This window comes from Leuciscus leuciscus, assembly GCF_965113295.1.
Source record: "Leuciscus leuciscus genome assembly, chromosome: 2".
Classification (NCBI taxonomy): Eukaryota; Metazoa; Chordata; class Actinopteri; order Cypriniformes; family Leuciscidae; genus Leuciscus; species Leuciscus leuciscus.
The window spans coordinates 10077145-10097701 of NC_138726.1; the positions used below are offsets into that span (position 1 = coordinate 10077145).

The 20557-nt window shown below is 37.9% G+C and overlaps 1 protein-coding gene across 2 annotated transcripts in view; it reads left to right on the forward strand.

Annotated features, from left to right (window-relative positions):
- The first annotated feature begins 229 nt into the window (after nucleotides 1-229).
- Nucleotides 230-20557, forward strand: part of dhx15 (DEAH (Asp-Glu-Ala-His) box helicase 15) — a 53681-nt gene continuing 33353 nt past the window's right edge. The window contains exons 1-5 of one of the 2 annotated variants that reach the window (XM_082161721.1): nucleotides 230-388; nucleotides 8932-9268; nucleotides 12640-12833; nucleotides 13001-13160; nucleotides 14729-14947. In XM_082161721.1, coding sequence (XP_082017847.1) covers nucleotides 381-388; nucleotides 8932-9268; nucleotides 12640-12833; nucleotides 13001-13160; nucleotides 14729-14947 — 918 coding nt within the window. In that variant the 5' untranslated portion in view covers nucleotides 230-380. Of the gene's footprint in view, nucleotides 389-417; nucleotides 592-8931; nucleotides 9269-12639; nucleotides 12834-13000; nucleotides 13161-14728; nucleotides 14948-20557 lie in introns of those variants that run through there. The other variant, XM_082161720.1, reaches the window with a different exon arrangement.

The window sequence follows — 20557 nt, forward strand, 5'->3', positions numbered from 1 at the left end:
TCTAATAAATAAATAAAAACACATGTAGTTTCATGTAGGCCTATATTGTATGAAAATAAAATAATTGGCTGTTTTTTTTTTTTATTTAAAATATGTAATTTATATGTAAAGTTCTACAGATAGCTAGGGTGAGTGAGGAAAATCCAAGGACACAAACTCTGCAGAGCCCCGTGCGGTGAAAGCAGGAACTGCAGCTCTGAGAGGGGGCGGTCGTCTTATTTGGCGCTAGATATAATATCCTCCGGGTCCTTCATGAAGATCATCCACAACGTACATTATTTAGCATACTTCTCTTTTAATATTTGGCTGAGAACTGCAATGAATAAAAGGCATAAACATAGGCGGGTGGTGTGTTTATCCTCTGTGCACTTGAAACAATAATGATGAGGTAAGTACTTCCGGTCGCCATCTTGTCTTTTAGCCGTATGTATGTGTGTGTGTGTGTGTGACAGAGAGCAGCGGCTGCGTTGGAATAACCGACAAACTCTTTCCTCTTTTACCTTATTAATCTTTATATTACAAGATGTCAAAACGGCATCGGTTGGATTTAGGCGATGATTATTCGTCGAGCAAGAAGAGATCTTCTGACGGGTATGTTGAGCTTGAGGAGGGTTTTATCTGTCCGCTGAGGAGGGAAAGAGCTGCTAGGTTGCACTAGCATGCTCACACTTGTGCTGGTGTGGCTTTATAATAGCAAGTTCTCTGACATCGCTGCTAATAAATAATATACATAAAATGCACAGCTGATATCCACAGAGGTTATTGTAACACTCAGGAATGCGGGTTGTTTGCGCAGTTGCGCGCGAGTCTTTGTGACTAGTGCCGATAGCACGTGTGCTCACTACTGCATGGGTCTGCCCGCGCGTGCACAACAAGCAGGTTGACGTACAACACACACTATTTACGTTTCACCGGCTTTCTTGATTTGTTACTTTCTAGTTCTGGCTCGGTGTGTAAAGAAGCAGACATGAAACCTGTGTGGAGATATACACAAAGATGTGTTTTGAAGAAGGCCGCTTAACGAACACTAGACTAGTGTAATATGTTGTGTAATCCTGACTTTGCCGGTGTCGGAATGTAGCTCACTTAGCTCTGAAAGTATCCGCAAAGAAACTAAAACTGACCACAAAAAGTAAATTGGAAATAAATAGTGGGGGTGTGAGAGTGTACATTCTAGGGTTTATGTTAGTAAGCCTGATTTGTAGTTGCCCACGGTTAAAAGCGCGGCCTTCTATTTCACTTTGGATCATTTGTAGTTGTAGTGGCATTTTTGTGTTTTTAATGATATTCTTATTAAATATAAATATTTAATATTTAATATTAAGTGATTGCTCGTAGTAATACGTGAGTAGCGTTGTCCGAATCTTAAACGAATCGTTCTTATGTGTCGGAATAGTAAATCTGTTAGGTCGTCAACTTGTTGAACCGATGAGTGAAGTGAACAGAGTGAATCGATGATTTTATTCTTGATTGTAAAATACATTTCTTAATTTCTAATTTGATTGTCATTCGCAATGTTTTTTTTGGGGGGGAGATTTTAGTCCTTGTCCTCATTAAATGCACTAATATGGATGTGTATACAATTATCGGTTCTTTTTGTTATTTTAAAAAAGAAATAAAATAGAAACAAATTAAGAGCACAATTAACATTATTTTATATTCTGAAATGTAAAATAAACATGTTTAGCAAAAGAAACATCAGTGTTTAAACACAACTAATATAAAACATATAATCTGTAAATGCACCAGTGTGCAGGCAATTTTTGTGTTTTATGTACATACGATACAATAAGAACAAAGTACCAACTAATGCTCAAATAAATAGGCCTACAATAATAAAACAAATATAAATTAAATAAACAGTTATTTAATTACAGGAAGGTCTGTATAACATTACTGTTCAGATGAGTAATATGACCTACAAAAAAAAAATATTTCTAAAGGAATCAAATGTAAAATAGCACTACATAGTTTTCACTGTATAAATTGATAGATTAATGATTATTAAAGTTATTCATTCAAGAGTAGTGCTGGGCGGTATGACCAAAAAAAATGATATCACGGTATTTTTCCAAATTAAACCGGTTTCACGGTAGCCTATTATGATGGTATTTTTTTTCATGTAGGGCTGGGCGATATGGCCCCAAAAAAAAAAGTATCATAATTTTTATATCAGTTGGTATTGATAAATGTCAAATCTTTATTTCTTTCAAGTTTAAAGGCAGACTTTTGCTCCTAAGTGAAAGTTGTAGAAACCAGAGCATTAATTGTGGTTTTAAACTACTTTTTATTGTCAGAACATATCATGACAAACACTTGCCAAACAGGTGAACATTTCACAAATCTGAGGTAGAACATTTAAACATTTGTCATTTTTCCTTAACAAAATAAATTTTTATTGGAAAATGAATTTCTTAGTTTCTGCATGTGCTTATGGGGGATATTGCTTCAAGTCTTGAAACAGGTTTGTGTTGCCTGACTTTGATGGCACGTACCTTCAGCACAGTTTGCAGTGCAGGCTGCAATATTAAAGCTGCCGTCGGCAAGTCTGGCAGATTGGGTCGATTAGCCAAAATTTTGAATGTTTACAACTCTCATGCCCCTCCCCACTACCAGCGAGCACCCTCCCATCGAGGTCGTGCTCGTCAGTGCGTCACTGTGCGTGTGTGTACCTGATTTTCTGTGAACGCGTCCGTCTCTTCAGCATCTATCAACACCATGGACTCGGAGGTAGGCTGCCCTGGCTAATCTATCCATAAATAGCAATAACCGAGGAATTGGGAGCTTGTTAGTAGATTTTCTCTCCGCCATCACGCTTCATGCAATCTCCAGGAGGGGGATCTGTGGCGTGTGCACGACCTGTGATTGACAGTCAGATCTCACACCCCCCTGCGCTGATTGGACCATATGAAGCGGGAGCGCTGGATTTTTGCAAAACAAATAACACGCTCCAGGTGGAGTTAGAAGCTCGGGTTTTTTTCTAAAACCACCTTATTTATGTTGTTCTGTCGGATTATAGTGTCGATTACACTGAATATGATCAAAAAAATGTTGCAGACGGCAGCTTTAATATTACATGTTTTGTCTCGAAACGCATATTTGACAGTCAGTTGACAGTAGTATTAGCTTGAGTTAGGATGCAGATTTACTATGTTAAATTTATGTTCATTAAAGCTCCAGTCCGTAACTTTTTTGGGTTAAAAATTATCCAAAATAAATTTGAGCAAGTACATAACCAGCCAGAGTTCAAAACTATCTGCTTGCTTTAGCTCGATTCAAAATGGTAAGCTTGTAATAATGTTTTTAATTCCAGTGGTACTGGTGGATTTCTGCGGGAAATTCGAGCATGTCTTTGCGTCGTTACGTCACATCTGTCCACATAAAGGAGTCTCGGCTAGTCGGCTATATTGCGTGTGAGGATGTTGGAGGTGGAGATTTATAGCATTTTCTCACAGCACTTGATATAATTAAACTTATTAATTTGATGGCGGATCCAGAAAGGTTCAAACGACAATCACCAGTGACGAGATTCACCCGTTGTAAAATGCAAAAGACTTCGTTCGGACTTCGGAGAAAAAAAAGAGACTGCAACCGACTTGTTCAGATGACATTTTCCGGTGAAAACTCTTATGTTGGTCATACTTCCAAAAAGTATAATCTGTGATTCTGAATGACAGTATCCACACCGGCGTGGTGATGGACAGCCACACATTCTCCTCAAAACATTGGATTCATCCGCGCTGTGCCGTGTTGAGGCACAACCCACGTAAAATTGATAATTCCGCGAATGACTGCAATTGCAGATTTCAAACAAAGATGGCGACAAAGAGGAAAATCTACGGACTGCAGCTTTAACAAAAACAGTAACATCTGTTAAAAAACGTTTTTATTTGGTAAAATGTAATATTCTGACTGTTTGAGTTTTATTAAAATTAACCATTGGTCATCCAGTATCATGTAGGCCTATTTAGATCATAACCACAGAATAAACCAGGCATAGCCTATAGCACCTCACTCAGGGCTCTAGAGTGCGACCAATTTGGTCGCACATGCGACCAAATTTTGTAAGGGTGCGACAAAAAATTTTCCTAGGTCGCACCGGTGCACCTAACGTCCTCGCATCCGCTGCCTCTCCACGAACTTTGTTTGTTTGTTTGTTCTCCTTTGACGGAACTCACACTCTTCTCTCACGCTTAATGAGTGATGACGGAGGACAGAATTAAACATTCAAACGTAGCCTGGTTACACTTAAGGTCTGTGATATTAGTCTGATTTTATTTTAGATTTCGGCTTCCAAAGATTATAAAAAATAATATATTGAGGTAAAACCATTAAAAACTATAGCCGCATTCTATCTAGCGCAACTTCTTCCCTTCGCAGCATTACACTGTCATTTCTCCCTAAAACTCAAACCTAACGACAGAATCAGCACGATCGGTGATTGTTGTAAAATGCAGTCTAGCTACTGTTGCTAACTTGCGAGACGCGTTAAATAATTAAAAGAGCTATTAAAAGCACAAAATCTGCGCAAGAGATGTTGTTCGCAAGGCGGCACGCGCTCCGAAACCGAAACCAAGACAAGCAAATTATAGCCTACTTTGGGTTTAATGTGCGTGTCTAAACGATCAAATGTACACAAAAGTATGTCAAAATGACCGGCTTGGAGATTCACTAAAAACAGTTTATGTCTTAAATGGACGTAGTTATGGAAATAGTTGGGAGAATATGGTGCATCAGATCAATAGCAGATCTGCACTCGGTCTTAAAGGGGCCGCAGTCTAGTAAACATGCGGACGATTGCGCCATTACTGCGAATCAAACAACAAGAGAAAAATCACTACAAAGCTCTTGAAAGAATAACTTCAGCTTTATTAAGCATTAATCTATTTATGAAAAATTATGCAGTGTTATTTTACATTTGATTACTTTATTAGATTTCTTTTTAGACTAATATATATGTATATATATATATATATATATATATAAAAACAAAAAGAACCGATAAGAATACAGTTAAAGTACCGGATCGATAAGCAGTATCGGTAAGAGTAGGAATACCGTTAAAACCCTTTACTCCCCGGTCAATGCTCCGACAACAGCCCAGACATGAAGCTACTTCAGCCACCATTCTCCCCAGTCCCTGGTAAGATGCCAAGCCCTGGTCCTTCGTCGGAGATGGCATCCGACTCAGAGACGGAGGTAGAGCCTATACCGCGCCTGAGCAAATAGTTAGTTTGGCAGCTCAGTGAAGCACTTTAAAATTATTATTTTTTTATTTTTTTTTATTTACCTACACCTTATTCTTGTTTAAAATCATTTACATAATATGAATGTATATAGAGCGTGATAAAAAGGTGACCTTGAAATTGTGGCGTTAAAGGTGACGCGAGCCGAGAACAATTTTCAGTGCACCCAAATTTTGTGCTGGTGCACCTAAATAAAAAAGTTAGGCGCACCAGTGCAACCAAGGCAAAAAGTTAGTCTGGAGCCCTGTCACTATCATTGCAAAATGTAACTTTATGGTTTCTATGGTATTTGTATGAAAAACAATTAATACTTAAAAAAAAAAACTTTTTTTTAAGTGTCCGGGTTTTACACTGGATAAATTAATAAAGCAGTAGTGATGAGTCACGATTTTCGATTAGTTGATTTAATTACAGAATATCAAAAAGGTTGTGCTGTGTGATTATTGTAAAAAAAAAATCCCCATTTTTTCGGTGCTGATGCGATGGTGACGCGTTAATGTAACCAGAGGGTGACGCTGCCAATAACACACCTAAAAGCTGTCACAAAGAACTGGCAAAAGTAATGATTATGAATGTTTCAAGTATAGCAAGGAGAGGAGACATTTTAATTGTTTATTAATAAACTAGTGTTTTCTGTGTCAGTGTCGGCTGCAATAGTGACCGCAGCAGTGAACGTGCCTATAGAGAGAAATGCACATTTAATACGTATTACATAAGCAAAGAGTAGCCTAGTCGGTTTCTTTTTCGTTTTGAATTGTTTTGTTTAAAATTAGACATTTCAAGCTTTCTATATTTCTCGTGTCTGTGAGGCAGCTTATATGCTGAGTTTCGGTTCATTTATGAAATAAGCTCCAGTTCATGTGCAATGCAATCGCGCTGGCGCCTCAATGTCTTGATTACATTGTCTGCTATATCTGCTTATTTATTGACTGCAGGCAATTTGTTGATGAAACAATGATTAAAATTAAATTATAAAATGAATAAAAATAACTATAAAAATAAGAGGATGTGAATAAGCCCATTAATGGCATGTTTGAGTCATGCTTTTAACGAACTGTTTTATTTCCTTTTTCCATATTGTGAATAATAAATGTACATTTTAGGGATGGGACGATTACCGGTTTCACTATAAACCACGATAAAATGTACTGACGGTTAGTATTATCGTTCAAATTTTTATTATCATTAAAACCGTGTTTGATTATCGCGATTTTAATAACTCACTGTAAATCCTGTCCAGCCAGCAACAGTCTGACGCAGGCGCAGCGCGCAATGTTGTTTTTTCTATTCGAGAAGGAATGGCGAAAGGCAGTGACCGTGCTCAGGAGATTTTTCAGCGTTTTAAGAGGACCAAATCTGAGGTGTGGTCATATTTTGGCTTTTACAAAAGTGTTGAGTGAAACTTAATCGAGGATGGTCACTACAATAGGGGGGAAACACTTCAAATCTGCCGAGTCCTCTTGTGTGACCATCACCCACTGTTTATAGCGAACGCAAGGCAACTTACCAAAAACTACGTCTGGGAAATAATTGGGCACAAATGTTGTTTTGAGTTGAAATATTTTAGCTCACTCACTTGAAATAAACGTGAAGCTTCCGCAAAGAAAAGTTCGCAGCAAGTGGCTTTGAGGCAAAAACGAACAAGTTCAAACAAGACTATCATTGTACACTTATTACACCGATTTTTATTATATATTTTTTTTACCACACAATTACAGGGACATATTGAATTGAGATTAATGTTTTAAATCTTACCTGTTTATAAATCAATTTTGTACAGCGTACAAAACAATCGCCCAAGAATTGAGACGCAAGACGGCAAGTTGTATTTGAATGAAACGAGAGAGCGCGTGCGCGTCCGTTGCGATACATGGATGTGCGCTGTGTTATGATGCGTTGATATTGACGACGGTCATTATAAGGAAGGAAATGCCTTTAAATATGCTTTTAAGCATATCTTGCTTAAAAAAGTGCATAGAGCTGCTTGTTTTATTTGTTGTTTGTTGATTTTCAACTATTAAACTGTTTTTAGTGTGAGCATCAGTTCTTTTTGAACACTTTAATCTCGTTTTAACAAAACCGTGATAATATTGATAATCACGATAATTTTGGTCACTATAATCGTGATATGAAATTTTCATACCGTCCCATCCCTAGTACATTTTAATTTGCTTGTTACACTATGGAGCCTATCTTATTGTAATTATTTGACGTAGTCTACTTTTACACTTAGAATTATTCCTTTGGATCCTCATGTAGGCTACTAAATTGCATTTTATTTTTATTGTTTGCGTGCTGGAGGTAGGCTATTACGTCGAGTGATATTAACATTTAAGCTAGCTGGTGAGAGAAAATGGTAAAGAGTCTGGAGAGTTGTAGGGCAGGCAAAATTGCTCAAAAATGACGTTCGAATATTCCCTCTAAAAAACACACATATATTCGAACTATCCGAACATCTGGTTGCACATTTTGTCAATGACGCGCAATACGTCAATAACAGGACAGATTAATACAAAGAGACATAACTACTTGTATAGGTAGTTATTTAAGTTTAAACATATTTGACAACGTATTACCTACACAAAAACAAGTAAATCAACTAATGGCCAAGACCGCAGCGAAAATAGGGCATACAAAGAAGAATGGAAAGACAACCGTTCATCCTACCTAGTTCTGTAAATGCAAAGCCGGTGTGTCTTATCTGCAATGAAGTTGCCGCCGTTTGCAAAGAATATAAGATTAGAAATTTCATGATGGCTATTTTAGAGGAGTGTCTAGCGATCCACAAACTCTTTTGAATGTCTTTCAGAACTTTTCAAATGAAAAGCTCTCAATTCATCTCAAAATAAAACATTGCTGCAAAAACGTTCTCGTACTTTTATTTTGAAGGCAAAATCACTAAAGACGAACTAAGGAACAGTTAGCCTACTCGCAATCACTTCTTCAGACGAAGTGATTGTGAGTAACTGTTGCTGTCATGACAGATTTATTTCAGAACCAGCCGCTATCAAAATAATCTGGCCGCCTGTTGCCGACCCCTGCTCTACAGAATTTTTTTTTGTTGTACTGGTTGAAAGTCTCCTCACATCCTGATAGCAATCACTGTTAAACGGTCTAAATTTATTTGTGCACCCTGTTCGCACAGACATTACGTCATCAGCGCGTACAGACAGAGGAGCACCGCAAACAGCAGCCACCATTTACAGTTCCTCCAAAACAACAAGCTTATGCGTTCACGCCATAACTATCATAATTAAGAGATGTAAACCTGTGACAGTCTAACCGGAGCTGTTCACGTCCTCAGACTCGGAATTATGCTTTTCACTGTCAACCGTATCAACACCGCAATGAATCGGCAGCATTTAGGTACAGGCTCTCTAAGTTGTTTGTTCATTATTATTGTAATGTTATGTTCTTTTGAGACATGAGGTAGTTTAACGCAGTCTCTTCTGATGCTTTGCAGAGAGCAGGTGTGTGTGTGCCTTCATGTGTTTTTGCAGGAGGCGTGGCTTTGGATGGCGATTTGCTGGGAGGGTGGGAACTTATGCTTTCAATGCTAGCAGGCTAATATTAGCATTTCCCAGATCACCTACTGCACTTAACTTTTGGTTTGCCAGAAAACTAAAACCAGGGCATTAAATCAAAATCTCTGCTTACGTGTTGCTATTGCTTGTCTTCCCATCAGTAAGGACCGGGACAGAGATCGGGACGACCGGTCGAAGGATCGCGATCGTGACCGCGACAGAGACCGAGATCGTGATCGGGACCGAGAGAGGGACAGCAAGGGATCAAGCGTGCCCCTCAGCGTACCTGCCGTTGGGATACTTCCTCTGAAGCAGACAGCCATGAATCAGCAGATCAACCCCTTTACCAACCTGCCTCACACACCGCGTTATTACGAGATCCTCAAGAAAAGGCTGCAGTTGCCTGTTTGGGAGTACAAAGAACGATTTAATGACATCCTCAACCGTCATCAGAGCTTTGTGCTCGTTGGAGAGACAGGCTCTGGAAAGACCACACAGGTCAGACAGCACAACATTTTCCTTATGCCTTACAGCTTTTCACAAGCTTGTCAAATTTCTGTATTTATAAGTATTTCTAGATTTGATATTCTATAATATATTCTTTTATATTCTATAATTGTGTAAATCCAAAAAAAAAAAAAAAAAATTGGTGCGTTTTCAAATTAGGGATGCACCGATCCACATTTTTTCACTTCCGATCCCGATACCTGAATTTGGATATCGGCCGATACCGATACTATTCCGATACCAGAGCTGTGTTTGCTTTAATATTATTATTATCATTATTGTTTATTTTATATGATGCTGAAATAAACTCCTCTCAACAGGCAAGTATGATATGTAGGCCTACATATTTATGCATGTATGGTAAGTATAAGGTCAGAAAAGGAAGTCAGAAAAACAGTAAATCCTGTTAACAGGAAAAATCCCATTCTGAAAACAAATATGCAACTGTAGGTCATGTCAATATTTATTACATTCCCAAAATGTCAAATACTTTGAGTCTTGAAATATAAGAAAAGTGCAAGTGTAAACATCTTACACACACACACACACACTATCTAAAGGGTGATCCTCGCTCCGATGCTGTAACTCTCTCGATGAATGCTCGATCAACATCAGCCATGTGCAAACAGACAAGCGGATTTCGCCTCAGACGCGCGTCAATTTCGCTTCAAACTTTTGCTTTTTACGAGCGTCAATTTCGCTCTGGGCGCGCGAATGGATTCAAAATATTCAAGCGTCCAACTAGACGCGGCAGACGCGAATTTGACGCGCTATTCGCGTTTGGTGTGAACGCACAGTAACGTGGTGCTTTTTTAAATGTTTGATTGCATTCGTTGTGTTGTACGACGCGAGGGAGCTTCAACGAGCTCTGAATTACGGCTTTGCAAACATTGCATTTTGCTGTCTTGCTCTGCGGTGTTTCCAGTGTGAAGAATTTCCACACAGCGGCCGCAAACTGCGGAATGGATTTCCTGAGCGGTGGCGTGTCTCATAACTCTGTGTCTCATTGAGCCGCGCCTCCGTTCAGGAAATCCATTCCGCAGTTTGCAGCCAGCTAGCAGACTAGCCGGCGGGAATCACTTTTGGAGTCATTTCAGCAGACAACGTTAAAGCGCAGACATGACTCAAGGATATCGGATATCTCCGCAGGTTGGATCGGGAAAATCCGATACGTGAATTACGCTGGTATCGGTCCCGATACCGATACTGGATCGGATCGGCCCCATCCCTATTTCAAATGTTTATGAACAAATTTCATGCATGGATTGCATGAGCTAGCATCTCACAGAGTGTCCAAAAGGAACACTTGCCAAGCACCACATATGAGTAAAAATCTGTGTATTTTTACACCGAGTATACTTTATAAAGCAGTGCTACGCACCAACTGGTCAGCAATTTTTCTTATGAATTTTAACAATGCAAGGCGATGAGAATGTAATATGGCTTAGTGCAATTATCAAATCACAAATTCTTTGATTTTAATTATATTGCTCCACTACAAGCGCTCTGGTCAATTATACCTTTCATTTAAAAACTCAACCAACCATCGCTGAGCTTGACACTTACTTTTGTTTTTTAGGAGTGCATTAAAAAACTTTAATTTAAAATTGATCAAATAATGTGTTTTACCTTAATAAAGAGAGAAAAGGGACTTTTACAGGCAAAATTATATATATTAGATATATCACAATAATTGCTAAAGCTTTTATCATAGTATATGGTATTATCACAGTATTGAATTGTTACAAAAAAGTGTTGTCCTAACAGGTTTAATAACTTTTTCGTTTAAAAACAAAACAAAACATGAAGTACTCGCTCATTAGGGCCTATATAAATTTTCCAAATTTAAAAGCAAAAAAGTGAGTGCACAAGTTTGAAAATAAATATCTATTAAGTCTTTAAGTATTAAGTATTTGGATTTATACATGCATCTGAATGGCTGTTTGAAACATTTAAATACTGTTGAGAAACAAAGTAGCGCAGCTGATTTGTTTACAGAGTCACCAGTGTAACGGCTGCATTTCTGCTGTCAGAGAATGAATGTGCATTTTCATTAATCGCATTCTGCCATTCTTCTCATCCATTATTTTTGAAGCTGAAGTTTATATTTTAAGTTTAATAATCGCATTAGGCTCTATCGCTGTTTTCCATTTCACAAATTGAAGACCTCTTAAAGTGACAATTAAGACGTTTGTTATACCATTTAAGATATTGATAAATAAGGGATAAGAAAATGACAAATGGGTCACCCTCCGGTCTCATGGACTTAACGGGCACGCGCACGCGGAAGCCATTATAAGTCCACAAGACCGAAAGTGTAAATGAAATGTGCTTCATTTGGTAAAGGGATTTTAGTCGCACTCTTTCCCCTAAATACATTTTACAGTTTGCACACATTACATCCAAATTTCTTTGCTATCAAACATTAAACCATTGAGTTTGAAAGGGATATTTGAAAGTGAGAAAAGTGAAGGGAAACCTAAAAGCTTATCTTTTGTTGACAACCGATTTATAAATGATTCTCATTACAAATTTGGGAAGATGTAGGGCTCGACAGTGCGAGTGTTTCACTGTGAGTGAGTGTGAAAAGTGAGTGAAACACTCGCACTGTCGAGCCCTGCATCTTCCCAAATTTGTAATGAGAATCATTTATAAATCGGTTGTCAACAAAAGATAAGCTTTTAGGTTTCCCTTCACTTTACTCACTTTCAAATATCACTTTCAAACTCAATGGTTTAATGTTTTATTGCAAAGAAATTTGGATGACCATAAATATTAGCATTGCAATCTTACTGTTGTTCTGTAAAATCTAATATTTATTATAAAACTATATTACAATAATTATTATATTATGTATATTATGATTATGATTATTTTAGTAGTAGTAATTAGGGTTTTTAATTTACCATACGCTAGTACTATATTTCTTTATTGATTTGTTTAAATTTTTATAATTGGTAGTGGTAATTATTTTAGTTATAATTTATATTTTACAGTACAATATTTCATTATTGATTTGTTAGTTTCTGCTATTTAAATAAAATATTTTAAATAATAGTAATTATAATTAGTAATTATTATATTTCTATTTTCTTTCAGATTTTATTTTACAGTGCAATAGTAATATTTCTTTATTGATTTAGGCTACTGTTTTAACTTAATATTTTGAATAACAGTAATAAAAATTATTGTTGTTTTTAGTGTAGTCATATTAGTGATACTACCAAAGCTGCGGTACCCTTTTTCACAACCTTGCCAAGAGGGAATCTGAGACTGGGACCAAATGTACTCTTTCATTTGGTTTAAAGAACTGAGAAACCCAGTAGAGAATACTAATGATTTGGTCACGTCCTCTTTTTCAGATCCCTCAGTGGTGTGTGGACATGGTGAGGTCCCTCCCTGGCCCGAAGCGTGGGGTGGCTTGTACGCAGCCACGTAGGGTGGCAGCCATGAGTGTGGCTCAGAGAGTGGCAGATGAAATGGACGTCATGCTGGGGCAGGAGGTTGGGTACTCAATCAGATTTGAGGACTGTAGCTCGGCAAAGACCATACTGAAGTAAGTTATAGAAAACAAAAATTTAGACATCAAATAATGTGTACATGATTTTTAAAGATAGTGGAAGTTTATAGTAGTTGGGTACATTTTGAAAAAAAGACATTTGGTCTTTTTTGGTGACACCTGAGATAATGAAGAGAGGTTAAAAACATGTCTTCTGTCTACAGATATATGACTGATGGTATGTTACTCCGTGAGGCTATGAACGACCCCTTATTGGAGCGATACGGTGTCATTATTCTCGATGAGGCTCACGAGCGCACATTAGCCACAGATATTCTGATGGGCGTCCTTAAAGAAGTGGTGCGTCAGAGGTCCGACCTTAAGGTATGTGATGCTGCTGATCATGTATTTGCACCACCTTGTGGTTGTTTTTTAATTACATATAAAGTGGGGGACGTGTAGGGAAGAATATCAAAGTTGACATGAAATAGAAATTCATCCCGTCTATTTTCTAAATGCATCTTAATGATCGATTACCCTTTACACTTCAAGGTGCTCTTGTTACACTGTTGTTGTAAATACAAATGAGTATTGAGTAATATTAAAGGGATAGTTCACCCAAAAATTTTAATTACCCCATGATTTACTCGCCCTCAAGCCATCGTATGTGTATATGACTTTCTTCTTTGAGACGAATACAATCTGATATATATATATATATATATATATATATATATATATATATATATATATATATATATATATAAATAAATAGAAATCCTGGCTCTTCCAAGCTTTATAATGGCAGTGAATGGAGGACAAGATTTTAAAGCCCAAAAAAGTGCGTCCATCCATCATAAAAGTGTCATACAAGTAATCTTGCATGATACTATTGTTAAAAAATACAAGACTCCAGTGGGTTAATAAAGGCTGTTTGCCGGAAGCTAGTTATTTTAGTTTTTAAAGTTTTAAATATGGATATTTTTCTTACACAAACATACTTAGATTGGCTTCAGAAGGCCTTTATTAACCCCCTGGAGCCTTATGGATTACTTGTATGATACTTTTATGATGGATGGATGCTTTTTTTCTTGGACTTCAAAATCAGGACCGCCAGTCACCACCATTATAAAGATTGGAAGAGCAATGATATTTTTTTACGTAACTCCGATTGTTCGTCAGAAAGAACATAGTCATATACACCTGGTTTGAGTGTGAGTAAATGATGGGATCATTTTCATTTAATAATCTGTTATAAAAACATGCATTCAGTGTCATGGAGAGAAAAGCTTCATTTTTGAAGCGGAATCAAGCTGAGCCAGGAGAAATCGTCCTCTTAACAAATCAAATCATTCTGTGAACGTCTGTCTCTGTATATTCTTCATCGGACTGTTGCCGATGATGCTGTTCACACACCTGACAGCTGTGTGGCCGTTTGTTTGAAGACAAACGTGGCCATTCCACTCAGAAATGCACAGCCAGTCGCTTTAGTGGAGGTAAAGCGACTGCTGCTGGGTCAGCCCATTTGAAAGCCATCAGCCCAAGGAGAGCAGAAGCGCAGCGAGTTTTATGGCTGAAATGTGCTGGACCGATTCTCATAAAGCAGATGGGTAATGACTACTTGTTGTCAGGAACAAATCAAAGGTTATACATGTGTTCAGAGACTGTTAAATAAGGTCTAGGTGACTCCAAGTGATCCCTTGGCCCAGTGTCCCCATCCAGCTTTAAAGTTTAATATGCTTTAAGAGCAATTATAACGCGTCATGATGTGGAAAGGTGCCGGGTGGACCTCAAAATGGCTCTGTGTTTTTTCCTCCATTAGAATCATAATGTCCCCAGAGAGAACGAAATGTGCTCGCTGTAGACATGGGCGAAGAGGAGCTTATTTTACCAAGTGCTGTGTGAAATGGTGTCCTTTCAAAAGCCAATTGAGTCCATTTTCTCCTCCCCAGGTCATCGTAATGAGCGCCACTCTGGACGCTGGAAAGTTCCAGGTTTATTTTGACAACTGCCCCTTGCTCACCATTCCCGGCCGGACGCATCCCGTGGAGATCTTTTACACACCCGAGCCAGAGAGAGACTACTTGGAAGCGGCCATTCGCACTGTCATCCAGATACACATGTGTGAGGAAGATGAGGGAGATGTACTGCTCTTCCTTACTGGACAGGAGGTAATGTTACTGATGTCCTGGTGCATTTGTTTAAATGGTTCGTGCAGAGTGGAAAACGCTTGATTTTAAGCGTTATGTTGTCAAGGTTTGAAATGTGCCTGAATTTTGAGTGTCATCCATGAAAAGGCTTGATATTTTTTCCTTAGTTTATTATAAATGCCTTCTCTGCACTTGAAAAGCACCGACTGTACTTGGAAAGTGCTGGAAAAGTTCTTCAATTTCACTAATGAACTCTGTCTAAAATCCAGGCATTTTACATATAATATAATATAATATTATATTATAATTTTATCCTAGTATAGTGATGCTTTATTTTTTGAGGGGGGAAATCAACTTAGCTGCCATTGTTAACAGTGTTACAGTTAAGTAAAAATATAAAACATATATTTGATCAATTAATGTAAAGCTGAAATGAAAAAAAAAAAAAAACTAATGAAATTATACAATTAAAATGCATTATTAGAGGAAAATTTTGAAAATTAGAAAGGTTGCCTTGGGAACTAACTGAAATAAGTTTGTGTTCAAGTACTAAAATTACAAAAACTGAAATAGATTTGAATCAAAGCTAAACAGATGAATTAAAATAAACAACAAAAAATACTCTAACACTTTATTTTAAGGTGACGTAGTTACACGTTACTACATGTACTTACTATTGTAATTACAGTAAATTATGCATAATTACAAGTAACTAACACTAACCGTAACTCTATAGTAAGTGCATGTAGTTAATCAATATTACTCAGTACTTATGAGTAAGTACAATGTAACTACATCACCTTAAAGCAACACTGAAGATTCTTTTTTACCTTAAAATAATGTTTCCAAAATCGTTTCAATGGTTCAAGTCGTAACAGGGTGAAAGGCACTTCTGCATTCGCTTTGCGGCCCTATATCTGCTATAACCGCACTATGCAAGTTTGCCAGATCGGGTCGTGTTTCTGTAGTTCAAATGAGACATAAGAAACTACAGATTTGACTTGCTTTACGGCAAGCGTTACAATAGTCATTTATTTATTTTTTCTTCGTTTCTGATGTCACAATACATCATACTTTCATAAAATCATGCAACATACTTTACCTTGTCTGTGGACATCGTTCATTCCAAAGCCGGTGCTGGATAAACAGCGAGTGTGTGTGGGACGGTAGGCTGAATTATTTACGACAGTGGTAATGGACAATTCCGCTTCCAACCTGTAGGGTGACCGAAGAGGAAAAGTTCTCTAGTGTTGCTTTAAAGGACAAGTTCTGTATTTTACACTTAAAGCCCTGTTTACAGATCGTATCTGATGAAATAGAACGGTTAAGATTAAAATTTGGACACATGCTGCTGTCCCGAGAATTTTAGGTTTATTTCGCTTCCCCCCCCACCACCCCCACAATGGTTGTCTATATGCACTGGAAGATTCCGTCCTAAAAACACATTAAACTTTCGTTTACAAAGACGTGAAACTCACCGAGTGGTCAGGGAGTGTTCACTGATATGTTCCATCAAAAATCGCTGAAAAAGATGCATTCCAACAGGTTTTATCGTAGTTTTTGTCCAGCTCCATTGACTTAATAGGACGTGCTGTGAGACCGCAGCACCTTTACGATATTACTCCGCCGCTTCTTCTTCTGCTGCTTCTGTGTATTCAATGAAATGCCCGTGGTTTGCTTGCAATTGGCAAAGGTGCATTATCGCCACCAACTGGGCTGGAGTGTCTATTATTCAAGCTCTCAACGGAAGAATCACGGGTGTGACGCGTTTGGCAAAATAGGTCCACAAAAGCGAAATAAACCTAAAATTCTCGGGACAGGAGCATGTGTCCAAATTTTAATCTTAACCGTTCTATTTCATCAGATACGATCTGTAAACAGGGCTTTAAGTGTAAAATACCGAACTTGTCCTTTAAAATAAAGTGTATCCAAATACTCAAACTAAAATTACAATTCAAGTATATAAAAATTAAGGTTTAATCAAAATATTGAATACTTAGTATACTAGTATACTTAGATATAATACTTAAGTAATTATATCTAAATAATAGCGTACTAAAATAATACTGCTACTAGTAACTGATTTTGAACAACGATGAAGCATACAGCTTTCAGATAGGGATACATAGTGCCAAAATTTTAATTGTTGCTTGCAAATAAAATTATTTAATTATATTTGTTGGTCTGCTGCGATTGATATCACAGCTCTGGATTGTTTGGGTTTGTAGTGCTATCAGCCAATCAGCGTTGTCATAAAGTAACTATCTGCTGCTCCAAAGTGATTTAGTCACATGGAATTTATGCAGCATTAAAATAAAATACAAATATCATAGAAGAAAACAATAAAACCTAACTGCAGGTGCTTCCTGTTGTTTTCGCTGTGTGTGGCTTTGACTTCACATTCAAGATGCTCATTATGAGCCACATTTGTCATTTGTGACATTTTTCAAGCTGCCTCGCACAGAACAGTTAAATAGTGCAGAAGAGATCAATGCTTAGATTGATAATGGCCATGAACACAGCTGGCCTTGGCGCAAAGGCAAAGGCCTGTGAGAGATGGCAGAGAATGACCTAGATTCAGCCCTGAAATTAAGCCATTTATTATTTTACGTCTCCTGCAACCAGTGCTCACCTGAGCGCAGTGGAGGGTCAGGGACCCACCCAAATGATAAATACGGTCACAGATGGAGAATCACCAGCATTCCCTGCATATTTGTTCTCTTTTGCAAGGCTCAAAGACAAATTAACTTAATGTTCTTAGATGCTTTACATAAAGATAATGAGAAGACCAATAAATTATGCAATTAGAGTAGTCCAATAATTCAGTAGATTTAAAACTGCATTTGCAAAACATGCCAGGCAAATGAACACCTTTTATGCCACATTGAGTCTGACTTGTCAAATAACTGCACATTGTACTTCCTTCATTTATGTCCCTCACTTCCCTTTTCAAAGAGAAGTCACTTCTTCGCACCATCCAGCTAATCAGATAATTTGACACCCTATTTATTAACGGCAGACTCCCGTCATTAGTTTCTCCAGTGGGTCTGGTCGTGTACATCCGTTTTCATTTGCAGGTGTGAGATTGATCGCTGGCTCGTTGCAGAATGAATGAAGTAAGTTGCAGTTGGAGTGTCTCCATCACCATTGGATGATAATTGAGTGGAGATTTATTGATGCACAGGATTGTTCTCTTTGCAGTGAACTAATCATTATCAAGTCCAGAATGTCAGCGGACACAAGGAGCTCATCTTTATCATGAACGGATCAATTCTGCGTTTGCATATGTGACGTTTAAGAGTGTGTTTTCTGCATTGTTAGTGGTTTCAATTGTAATAAAAAAAAAAATCCAAACACTTGCCAATCTACGATTGTCCTGTCAAACACAGTCGTGTCCCAAACTCACGCTATTGTTCCAGTTAAAAACATGAACACACTGGAGAACTGTTGTAGAGTAGAAGTTTAAGTTGTAATTCTAATTGAAAGAGACACTGACACTGTTTTTCATGTTTAAGACCGTAAAGCTGCTTGCTTTAAAGCAATCTATTATAAAGTGCTATACAAAGAAACGTGATGTGACTTACTAGACACATTGCTATAATCAGATGCTTTCTTATTCTTAAAGTCGGCATGAAACGGAAGTTGAGATTGTCATTTTTTTCCTTGTTGTGACGTATATCCGAGTGAAACGGCTTCTGAAATTAGAGAAAAATGTTGGGCGGGGCTTGATTTCGTTCTTCGGGAATTGATTGGATCGTTGGAGGTGGGGCGTTGCAAACAAAATGGAGGCAGATTTGAATGCCAGTTTACATTCAGTTGTGGAGGATTTCTCTCCACCGGACTCCCCACCGTTACCCTCCCATGAAGTATTTTTTATTGAGGAGCCCGGCGACGAGAACGAGGACGAGCAGCTAAATTTTCAGGCAGGAATCAACCCATATTTATATGAGCCTCCCGCGAACCAAGATGAATCAAGTCAAGTTATCAGTCAAGTTCACCATCGAGAGCATCTCGACGTGTCCGATAAGTAAATAACTATATTTAGATAAGAAAGATAGCCTACCATTCGGACACTTCGAGATGCTCTCGAGGGTGAACTTGACTGATAACTTGACTTGACTCAAAACGAGACAGACACCGATAGCCGCACCCTCATCGGCTCTGGCCGCACCCTTTCGCCATGGCACGTGACCGAAAGAGAAGAGAGGTCGTTTCGAGGGGGGAGGGAAGGGTAATGTATTTGATGAAAGATTATAAGGGTAAATGAATTAAAAAAAAATAATGAAGTGCACAGATAAATCATTTATAATAAACACTACAATATTACATATAAAAAGAAGATTTGTCAAATTTGATTTCATGCCGACTTTAACTGCTGTTTTCTTATTGCCTTTTTGTTGACTGTTTTTGTTATTGAGAGTAAAGCATGCAGCACATATTAACACCTTCATCTAAATACCTCTCCTAGCATGTGGGTGGTGTCAGGATGTTTGCTAACAACAAAGGTATTTCAAACTTCTTTTTACCCCTAAGCGAAGAACCGAAAAGAATTTCAGATCTAGCGTTGCAGGTATTCGCTTTGGTGGCTTGTTAATGTGTTTTTAATTAGGTTAACGGACTTCAAATGGACTAGGGCAGTTGAAAGGGTGCTGTGCTTAAGCATTTCCCATCTTAAGCATGTGATGAGACTAATGATCACAGTAGTGGAGTTGGCTATTATATTTCACCCATTTAAAAAATGATTGAGTATGCTCAAATTTAGGCCAAGAATGTGTTATTTTAGGCTGGTCACAAAGTAGCTCAGTTTGCTCCTTTAGATCAATTAAAGGGAGAGTTAATCCAAAAATGAAAATTATCCCATGATTTACTCACCCTCAAGCCATCCTAAGTGTATATGACATTCTTCTTTCTGACGAACACAATCGGAGTTACATAAAAAAATATCATTGGTCTTCCAAGCTTTATAATGGTTGTGAATGGCAGTCCAAAAAAAGTGCATCCATCCATCCATCATAAAAGTAATCCATATGAGGGGGTTAATAAAGGCCTTCTGGAGCAAAGCAATGGGTTTGTTTAAGAAAATTATCCATATTTAAAACTATATAAACTAAATTAACTAGCTTCTGGCAGACGGCCTACACAAGTACTCCAAAAGAGTAACCCCTGACGCGATGTATGATGCAGGATGTAGTAGTGTAAGCTTTGACGCCTCTCGCGGTTCAAACAAATAGGGCTGGGCAACAAATTCAATCTCCTCCAACATTTTTCTTTAAAATTTGTCGTTATAGACTTCTAATTCATGACTGGTGTTTTGTTTTGCTCTATCCTCTGCGCTTACACGTTCGTCAATACGTTATGGGTCAAAGGTCACTTTCACCGTAAATCGATGCGTACATCTGTCTGTCGGGAGCTAGTTATTTTTGTTTTATAAAGTTATAAATATGGATATATTTCTTAAACGCATAGATTCGCTTCAGAAGGCCTTTATTAACCCCCTGGAGCCGTATGGATTACTTTTATGATGGATGGATGCACTTTTTTTGGACTTCAAAATCAGGACCTCCATTCACTACCAGAGCAATGATATTTTTTTATGTAACTTTGACTGTGTTCTTCTGAAAGAAGAAAGTC